Here is a 10,371-nt window from a genome sequence, read left to right on the forward strand (position 1 = left end):
AACCTTTCCCCAAAACTCCCCCACCCCCCAAAAAGAAAAGATGGTCCATCATCTAGAAGTGGCCAAGGGTGGCCTGAAATTTTTAAAACTATTTGTGGCCTTTCTGAGGGTTGCCAAAAAGAGAGAGAAAAAAATCGTCTTTCTCTCATTAACCCCCTTAAAGGCAGTGGTTTGGGGGTTGGGAGGGTGTAGCCCCTGTTGCTCCAGCCTGGATCCGCCCTTGAAAGTGGCATACTTATGATGATGACGATTCGACGGCGCGACGTTGTTTGCAGGATTAATATTGGAGGCGGGCGAATTTGTGACACTTGATGGCGCCATTCATGTTAACCATTAACCAGTTGCTCGGGACAGCAGCTTGTAGTCCTGAAGGTCTCTTCGCCAAAGTGCGATATTCTGACAAAAACTCAGTTATATCTTCAGAAGTTATGGTAACGCTGAGACTGGAGAGTAGTGTGCAGGTAAAAGTAAGTAAACGGACCACAGCTGGTAAATTTTTGGGTGGAAAAAGGAGGAATTTTTGGTCCATAAGTTTTGAGCAGAAAGCCGGCGAGTGAACAGTTTGGGCGGGGTCGACGGTCAGTGATGCTATGGCAATGGTCAGGGTTGCGCGTGTGTATGATTTGACGTCTGCCGTTCTGGCCAGCTAGCTCGGTGTTGAATCCAGTATCGGGTGGGGGTTGCTTTGTTTGCGTGATTTAATGCGAGGTTTGGTTAGCTTTCAGTTTTCCAAATATGTTGTATGTTTTTTTTTCAGTCATTATTTTGTTCACCTCCGGATCCAGCTGGCTAACGCTGAGTAACAGTGCAGTAACAATAACAGTCATTAGTACATGTACATTAGGCCTGGGCCAATACAGACATTGTTATTTTTCTACACTGGAATATCAGCCAACAGAAAGCAATAACATATCGTAAAGAGTCAAATTTAGCAGGGAAAATACCAAAAGTGTTTACTCATGAAATAATTTTCAGACCAGTCTTAAACTTGGAGTCAGTGCACTCAGTGTCAAATTACATGTATGTTCGTGTATGGAACTCTTTCCTTACCTAACTAATGTTAGGGCCATGTGCCGATACTTGTATTTAAAGACACAATTTGGAATTCATCATTTTCAGCTGGAACGACTTCTGTGACTTCACTTGGCCAGTGAGTTTAACTTTTAGTTTTACAGTAATTTTGGGCCAATATTTTCTGTTTTCATCAGCAAGCACTCCTGAAGCAAAGGATCTACTCAACACAGAAAATGATCAAGTTGAATTGGATAAAGAGACGTATATCAGAGTTTTTACAACTGTGCATTTATTGAGTCATGTGCAAAACAATGCCAGTTCTCATACCAAATTCATGAAGGGATCCGACCAGTCGGATCTAATTGATTTGAAGCTAATTGTTATTTTTGGTTTTCCAGCAGCCTTACACTCATCATTTGGTGTCCAGTTCAAATAAAATAGACCTACAAAAAATGTGTTCTCCTTCTTTAGTTGATATTTATGAAAGTGGTTTCAAAAGTTTTTTCTCCAGTACTCTGTGATACATGTACTGACAAAAGATTTTGAAAGTAATGGAAAAATCTCAGAATAACAACCAACCTTGATGACTGTCTGAAAAATGGTCACGAAATAACCTCTTGGCTTAAGACGCAACAAGTGTTCCAATCGTTTATTGGATAAATGTCTTTAAACATTCAAATCTGGCTATATCAATCAAAGTTGGGCCTTGTCTTAGTTGTCTCTGTGCTGAAGAAAGTGTTTTAAAAGAACTGGAAGTTTAAATGTCCAATTTCATTTTTGTTGGTCATTTTTCTCCAGGAATTTGATAGATGACATTGGTTTGGAAGTGGGGGGAAAGATGAAAATCTCAATTGGCTATGAGAATAACCAGCCTCCTGGTCTGCGAGCTGAGGAGGTTCCACTGCAGTTCCGTGAGCCATACGTAGAGATTGGATACCGCAAGCCTTACCAACCTTTCAGCTTCTACCTGAAGAGCTTCTTTCAGATCCACAATGAATCCCTCAACGTATGGACCCATGCTATCGCCTGCGTGGCCATCATGTTCCAGGGGATTCGGCTCTGCGCGACCTTGGACATGGAACATGATCCTTATGCCCCAATGTTCAAGATGCTCATCTTTAGCTGCATGACCTACCTGTTTCTCAGCACCTGCGCGCACCTGTTCCAATCAATTAATGAGGTGGCTCATCACACCTGTTTCTTCATCGACTACATGGGTGTCAGCCTGTATGCCTTCTCTGCTGGTATGGCCCATATTCACTTCTGTGCTCTGCCTTGGGTTTATGATGTCACTGAAAGTTTCTACCTCCCCCTTCATTGGTTTCTCTCCTTCTTAGTTTGCTTCTGCTGCAGTTACTCCAAGTATCGCTACAAACGACCTTACCCCTTCGCTCGCAAAGTTTGGCAGATGTCCTCTGTGGCCGCTGGTTACATCATAACCATGTTCCCCGTTGTTATGCGCCTTCTGTTCCAGGGGCTGTCAATTTTCCACGACTTGGCCCTCTTCTACCAGGTGCTCTCGGTGGCTTCCTTTTTAGCTGGCTCCTTTTTCTTTGCTGCCCCTTTCCCCCAGAAATTTTCCCCTGGTAACTTTGACATTGTAGGACATGGTCATCAACTGTTTCACATATTCATGGCGTTGACGTCCTACATGGAAGTGGAAGCCGTCTACCGAGACTACGTTGACAGACGAAGTATCTACTCCAACCTTTTCACCCCCACGCCCATGATAGTCTATGGCTACTTTGTTCTACTTATGATCGCCAATATGACTGTTGTCTTTGTTTTCCGTGAGAAGATCAAGGCTCGAATTGAACGAGAAAAAGAGGAGTGAAAGTTAGGTAAGGATCACGAACCAATACGTAAACTTGTACCCAAGTAATTGAAATAATATTTTTGCTGGAATAACTATTTTAAATTTAAATGTTGTAAATGATTATTTCACCTGTTTCAAATTAGGTTTAATTGTATCAATGCAAAATGCAAAAAAATGGTTGAATGTTGCCCAGGATTTCGAACTTCACCTTGATGTATTACCAGTGTTTACATGGGTATACATGTACATACATGTACGAGTAGCTGGCTCCGAAGTGGTTCCTTCATGATGAAACATCTACTGAAGTAACACAGACATTGTACCCTGACTGTATTCCATGCGTGCATTAAAAACAAACAAAAAGTATGAGTTAAAATGTGACGAGTTCTTGCAAACATGTATGTTGAGCTTTTTTAATCAGTTACTCAGTTTATAAGTAAAAAGAAACTTTCAATAGTAAATGATGTGCATGTTCTGTGCTTTTATACATTTTGATTACTTTTCTACACATAAATTGTTTCAACGTGATTTAATTTTGTGTTAAACTGTTTTTGCTAGGGATTTAAACTATAGATGCAAGCAGCCTTTCCATGCAATGCACTGCACACAATGATTACACCGATAAAAATTATTATACTCAGAAACAGACCTGTCGTACGTACGTTGTACATTGTACGTCGTACGTTGTACGCTGTACGTTGTATGTCGTACGTTGTATGTTGTACGTCGTACATCAACAGACTTCTGGGATGCACAGTATGAAGTCACAAAATTGAAAGTCACATGTGCCGGACTTAGATTAATTAATATCAGACTACAGCAACAAACAGCCCATACACAAACCAACTTGTCTTTGGATGTTTCAACTCATGATACCGGTATATGGTAGCTTTCCTTAATTTTTGATTTTGGTCAGTTTGAACTTTGTCAGGAAAACATGTACATGTATTTTGTTTCAAGTCCTACATTATCATAATCCTAAAAAGTACTGGTTTATGAATAAACTGGCCAGTGAAGTGTACAATGCATGTGTCAAATTAAGCTTTCAACGAGTACAGATTGTTTGGGTCCATACAGCATCCAATGTACATGTGAATGTAGCAAACTCTGTGAATGATACATGCGATGTTTGTGTTCATGCTGGTTGGAATATGCTGTGTGATATGATTTTATAATGAGAGTACCAGTATATATTCCATTTTCAGCATTGTTCCAATAATCCATTTGAATCTCTTGAAAACTCTAAGTAGTCTCACAAAGAACTGTATGCACTGTACAGCTGTATGGAGTTTAGAACGCTCACTGACCTGTAACATGTACAGAATTTATCACACCTGATGTGTGAATGGATGTAAATTTGCTTTTATGGACCTAAAACGAGATTTGCCTAGTGTTAACTGTCCAAAGGTGATATTATTTTAAACAGATAGAGTTGTTACGATTTTGGAAAATTCCAAAGTAGACTGTCTGGGAGTTGACAAAAAATTAAATGTGAAAATGTACGCAAGTACACCAAACCATTAACCATGTGGGCAAAAAAGCCGTTAACTGTCCAGTTGAAACCACACTTTGACTGCAGCAGATTTTTTTCAGATTCAGACTTTCTGTCATGTTTACCAGCATGATTTTTGTCATGCACAGCAACTACCCATACAATCTCTTGTACAGTAACTGTGTTCCTCTTGTACCCCCAACCTGCCATTACCTAACCGTACTCTGTCTAGGCGGGAGACTGCTATTGTTATGTCGGCCTTGTCATGCCTGAATGAATGCACGTACCCTCCAATCAATTTGGGGGGGGGGGGTTGGGAGCCAGTTGGACACATGCCTTTTTGTCTGTATTCACTTCTTCCCATCTTTTTTTCAATTAGCAGGAATACACAGTAATAATAGTGTGATGATTTCAGGAAATGATATTCACGGTTGTTTGCTGACTTTGATGGCTTTTGTAATTGTGCACTGATAAAGGCAGTTTGTTTCCTACTAAGTACTTTGCAAGGCTTGTGTAGTAAATAAAAGGTAGGGGTGCTAGGGAGACATTTTTCTTTGCCCTCATAAATTCTTTTTATCTGTAGAATTGAATTTTTGTTCATGGAAAAACTGAATTTTCTAAAAGTCAATCAGAAAAAAGAATTAAGATTCACAAATATTTGTTGTTTTCTTTTTTTGCACTGTAGCTGTAGTTCATATTTTAGTTGTGCCAACTGAAAGGCAAAAATCCTTATTTGGGCAAAAATTGAGGGAATTAGTTGTCAGTTTGATATTATCATGGCTTGTGAGTTGAGCTGTGTTGAGGTGATAAATCTACATGTAATTACATATTCTCTGAGGTGCAAACATCACCAGGCTTTCTTGTGCAGGTGTTGTCTTGGACAAATATCTCTTGCTGTTCTGTCATGTAGATGCAGTCTCAATGTATGTAACACCCAAACAAAAACATTGTTACATGTTGAACTCTACTAAATGTCTGTTCTTTTGCAACATTAATTAAAAACTGTTTTTTCTGTTTCTTTTTGGCAAACAAATCCAAAAGGTTTGCTACCTTGTAAGTAAAGTTTTACTATTTATGGAATCCATTGTCAGGTGCAGAAAAGAAATCTGAAAGCGCTGATCAGTGCAAGATTCAAACCATCTTTTGTTTTTCATGGAACTCGTAGACCACCAAATTCATTTGCCTGAAAGACAGCAATGAATCTTGTTACCATACTGCATGTTAATTCCAGACCAGCGTGAGACAGGGAAAAGAGTTCCTCGTGAATTTTAATTTTCTATTCTCATTTTCCCAGAGGTCTTTTCACATGTCTGCAAGGCAGTCGAGCAATCATCCAACACACAGTCCCCTGAGGCCTCGTGTCCAGGCATAATATAGATGGGGAAAAAAATTGCTGGTGTAAATTTAATACAGAGGCCTTTAAAGCTAAGCAGTGTACATACCTATAATGGTACATGTACTGTGATCTTCATTTGAGCTACTTAAGAGACTTTCCCTCCAGGGTTTGAATAAATCAGCAGTTCCAAGAAGTCTCATGATATTGAGAAGGTCTTCTGTGAAATTCTGTAATGCTGTGCGAAAACCATAAAATGATAAATGGCTAACTTCCTGTTTGCTTTTCTGTACATTTACTGGACTGTTCCACTTTTCTGTCTCAGTTTTCCATGTACATGTACGAGTACATCTGAGATTGACTGTGTCCATGTGCTCATACAGTTCCAGTACATGTCATCAACAAATGAATGAGGTTTATTTTCAAGAGAGCAGTCTTCAGTAATTAACTTCTAAACTGGATCTTTAGAGCTTAGTAACAAATTTTCTGTTGGAGTGTATGATTTGGACAGTGTGTAGTGTAATCCAGAAATCAGCTGCATGGGAACGCTGCTTTATTTTTCCTAGACATACAGATGAGCAGTCTTTGAGGCAGTGTGTAACTCAAGATAATTACAGAAGGCAGAATTGCTCTGCTATATTTAGAAGGAAAATAATTCATCACTGGCATGGCTTCCTCACAATATATTCAAAATTTAGTATGGAATCAATTACCTTTCAGGGTTCTTTGATAATGACGTTTGAACTAGCAAAGTGTATGCACTAATGGATTGTAATGTGTGACATCGTTCATTTAGTATTATTATTTTTGTTGGTAAAAGTAAGTAGGCATGACTTCTAACATCTTGTAACACGTTTGTTTTGATGTATGATCAGCAGAATTGGTAATAAGTGAATAGTAACTCTGATATGGAGTCTCGAGGTGAAATAAACAAAGTCTAGTTTTGTTTTACCAGATGAAAGATTTCACTTTCGGATGGGTTTGATAATATGTTGAGTCACATGTGCTTCAGCCTTGCATCTAAAATTGCAGTTGCTAATCTTTTTCAGTATGAAGAAAACACCTCAAAAAGAAGTTAACTTTACGGTTGTTATCTTAGATGAAGGAAAAAAACAGACACTGATAAATGACTTGCTCACACAGCTCAGTTTGCAATGAATGTGTCCTGTGGTGTATTATTAAAGGCACCAAACAGAACCTTCAAGACTATTGTACTCTATTTAAATCATATTTTATTGTAAAAAAGTCTTGTTTAAAAAAAAACAAAAAAAATTCTTTCCAATGCGTATGACATTATGTACAAAAATGAGAAAATCTATTTTTTATTAATTTAGTGATGACGTTTGTGATTTGCATTCATGGAGTATTGTGATTATTAATGTGCAGTTTTTAGGTAGGCACTGTAGGAGGTCTTACTTTGGTGCAAAGGTGGTAACATTTACTTGTAGATTATCAATGTTGTATTTCTATATAATTACATACATGTGCATGTGTGTTTTTGTCATTGAATACGAGTAGCCATTGTGACACCAGCTGGAGTTGCCCTGTAGTGTCAAAATGTATAGATTACAGAACAATCTTGATTTGAACTTCATTATTGTCAGGAAATGGTATAAATAGCTTAAACTGGCCATGCATGATGATTTTAAAAACTACACTGTCATTTTCATAATTGTAAAAGGAGGTAAACAATGCTTGCATAACAAGAACTTATAAAAGAATTCAAAAAATTGATTTTCTGTGACACTGTGCATGTTAATATTTCTATTACTCTGCCTTGACTCCAAGAAGATATGGTGGTCCAAAATAGTCCCTGTGTGCAGGCCTTGTAAAAGTTGAGGAAAGAAAAACATGTAGAATCACTTGTGAACAATTTACTTCGTTCATGAAATGAAGTCAAGATTCTTTAAATAATTTCTAGGAATAAAAGTGCGTGACCTTTCATAACACTGGCAAAGATTTCTCATCCTAATCTTATCATGTTATCTCAGTGCAAGTGTCATTCATATCTTGTCATGCAGACAGTTGTTGGTGACACGTCTAATCATGGTAGCTAGTAATGAGCTGATGTGAGCTTCTTGATTGGATGTGCAAACATCTCAATATCAGATGTTGGCCTTTTTGTTTATACATTTGACAAGCAAAGCCATCAATAAGATTGCTTACTACAATTACGAGTTTGTTCTAAAATCAAGTCATTTATCCATAGCATGATATAATATAGTGCACATACTGATATGATTACAGGTGTTTTTTATGTTGATTAGTGTGACTGACCACAGGTACACTGCATGTGTAACCAATACTGTAATGACTTTCAGTCTATTAGGGTCATAGTTGGTGTATTTTACACAATATACTTGTAGTAATATGAATGTACGGTAATGAAATAATGCATATATGTTCATCTTGAAGCATGTAGTGCTGTATTGTGTGTTAATGTCTTTGAATACATAGACTACTTCTACTGTAATTGTTAGCAGACTTGAATCCTTGATGCTGATTGGTTGATTCCCGGCAAAAGTTCAGTGATATACATATGCATGATCTTGGCCCGTGCCCGTGGGAACACATTTTTCTTAGGGGGTGCTGAGGTTGTAAAATCATAAATATCAAGGTTTTTTCATTTGATCTCTGACATTGGAGAGTTTGATTATGTTTGTGGCTTAACGTGGTTAAGGTTAGGGGTGCTATTTTGTACACCAGCACCCTGGTCCAAAAAAGTTAGCGGTGCTTCAGCACCCATAGCACCCCCATTCCTGCGGGCTTATCTTAGCCTTTGTGGGCAGTCCTTTTCACGATATGTTGAATGAACAAATACTTTGCCTGTTGGACCTTCCATTCATGAAGTGCGGAGAGCATGCACATTGCACAAGTTTGGAATCATCTTGGATGTTTTTGTAAAGTCTAGTTTGCTTTTAGATAAACCTCTCCTTCCTCTTGAAAATATGGAATATAGGAAAAAGTTTTCCATATTCTAAGAACACTTCAAATATATTAAGAGGTGTTCCAACCAGGCTGGAAGGTTTATTTAATGGGACACGTACACATAGCGAAAGTGTATTACATTATAAGTGCAGACTTCAGTAGTATTTTATTGTGTGCAGTAAAGATGTATGATTGCTTCGATAAGCGTAGATTATATAGTTTACTAGTCTCAGGACACTTCTAAATTACTTCATGAATATTCGAATTTTTCTTCGTGGGATATTCAGAGCTTTTCATATTTGTTAATATTTCTCTAAATTTTATGATGAAAGCCTTCTAAAATATTATGCAATTTGTAAAAAAAGCTTGGAAATCTGTGATTGCTTTTGGTAATGCTAAGTTTTGTTTTCTTTCTGTAACTGAAGAAATCTAGTACTTGTATTTAATGTTTTATTTTAGTAGTGAATGGTCTAAATGCAGTTATGCTTCAGTGGTTATTTTATTATTGTGTGCAGTTGACTTGAATAATGCTCAAAATTTTCTCCATGCATCAAGAAATTAGCTTGTAACCGTGGTAATACATATATGTAGAAGATTGCATTTAAAGACCCCTAGGCTCTTTAGAACTAACGTGCAATTGTTTTAGTAACCATTGATATTTTTTCACCTTAGGTTGTTCAAGACCGCTGCTACTTTATTTAAATAACACAGTTTTTGATGGTCTCATTTTAGAAACAAATAATCCAAGCCGTGTTGGAAGAATGTTCAGAATTTTAATAATTTTTGGGAAGTACTCTTGAAAAAATGAATGGATTTTAATGAAGAAGATTTGGGGCAAGTTTGTTTCTTAAAACTGCTAGTTTCCAAATAAATATAGCCTCAAGAAAGGGTCGGTTTTAGTTCAGAAAACAGCATGTGGTCACCTCTGAGATAACTCACCAATCTCTCTCTTTTCTCAAATCAAATATCTGAAATGTGTGATACATGGTCTGCGCACAATATATCCATGCTTGCTTTTGTGTTTAAAAATTAAAGTTAGCTGCAGTGCGGAAATGACGTTGCATTTGTCTCTTGGTGTTTTTACTGTTTCAAGTTGTTTCAATTATGGAATTAAATTGAGGTTCAAGTCGAGTATCGAGAAGAAGAAAATGGAAGGAAAATTCACCTGTTGATAGCTAGGAAATATTAAGTTTTATGCGATAGATGCTGTACCGCTATGCTTGCAGGTGACTTCTTTTAGGAGCCTATCGCCTCACCTTTTAGTTCCAATATTCATGCGCAGACTTCACTAGTTGTTCCATTTTTGTGTTCCGTTTCTTTAAAATAGATCTAAAGAGTAGCATGAATATTGATAAAGCATCGCTCCCTGGACGTTTTAAGTATAGCAGATCCTTCATCGAAACGTGGGCTTATTTCTTTTTAGCCAATCAATGGCCTTGAAACGCCCCACCCAGGCACGTAGCTGTTCCCGTACCCAGGAAAATGTTCACCCCAACTACGGTCAAATCACAGCACATTGTCGAATGATCTTACCCGACTAATAATAAATTTCCCACGGCAAGTCGGGATTAAGCTTGATTGAACTAATGAAGTTGCGTTAAACTAGACCATTTTGAACTGAGCATATGCAAATGAAGACATATGATCGAAACAATTTTGTGATATTTAGGATGTGTGGTTTATTTTTATGATCATTAATGGACAAGTTGATCCGCATCAATCGCGGAAAACCAATATATTGTTACCCATCTCGCCCGTGCATCGGATCGGATCGGACGGCCGGATCGG

General features: G+C 37.8%; 1 protein-coding gene across 4 annotated transcripts; it reads left to right on the forward strand.

The window, feature by feature from the left end:
- Positions 1-319: 319 nt before the first annotated feature.
- On the forward strand, positions 320-9,639 carry LOC110979773 (membrane progestin receptor beta-like). Of its 4 annotated transcripts, none has more exons than XM_022235854.2 (3): positions 320-461; positions 1,120-1,150; positions 1,813-9,639. In XM_022235854.2, the coding sequence occupies exon 3, from the start codon at positions 1,853-1,855 to the stop codon at positions 2,846-2,848; it is 996 nt and encodes a 331-aa protein (XP_022091546.1). In that variant the 5' UTR covers positions 320-461; positions 1,120-1,150; positions 1,813-1,852; the 3' UTR covers positions 2,849-9,639. The 4 variants fall into 4 exon arrangements, with proteins under 4 accessions (XP_022091546.1, XP_022091529.1, XP_022091555.1 ...); XM_022235837.2 differs by having other exon boundaries at positions 321-467; XM_022235863.2 differs by lacking the exon at positions 1,120-1,150 and having other exon boundaries at positions 321-461.
- The last annotated feature ends 732 nt before the right edge of the window (positions 9,640-10,371 follow it).

This window comes from Acanthaster planci, linkage group LG18, assembly GCF_054643075.1.
Source record: "Acanthaster planci isolate LZ-2023a linkage group LG18, COTS_SCS, whole genome shotgun sequence".
In the NCBI taxonomy this organism is placed as follows: domain Eukaryota; kingdom Metazoa; phylum Echinodermata; class Asteroidea; order Valvatida; family Acanthasteridae; genus Acanthaster; species Acanthaster planci.

Bases quoted from the DNA above. Each gene is read 5' to 3' on its own strand.
- LOC110979773 (XM_022235854.2), top strand. From the start codon at position 1,853: ATGAAAATCTCAATTGGCTATGAGAATAACCAGCCTCCTGGTCTGCGA.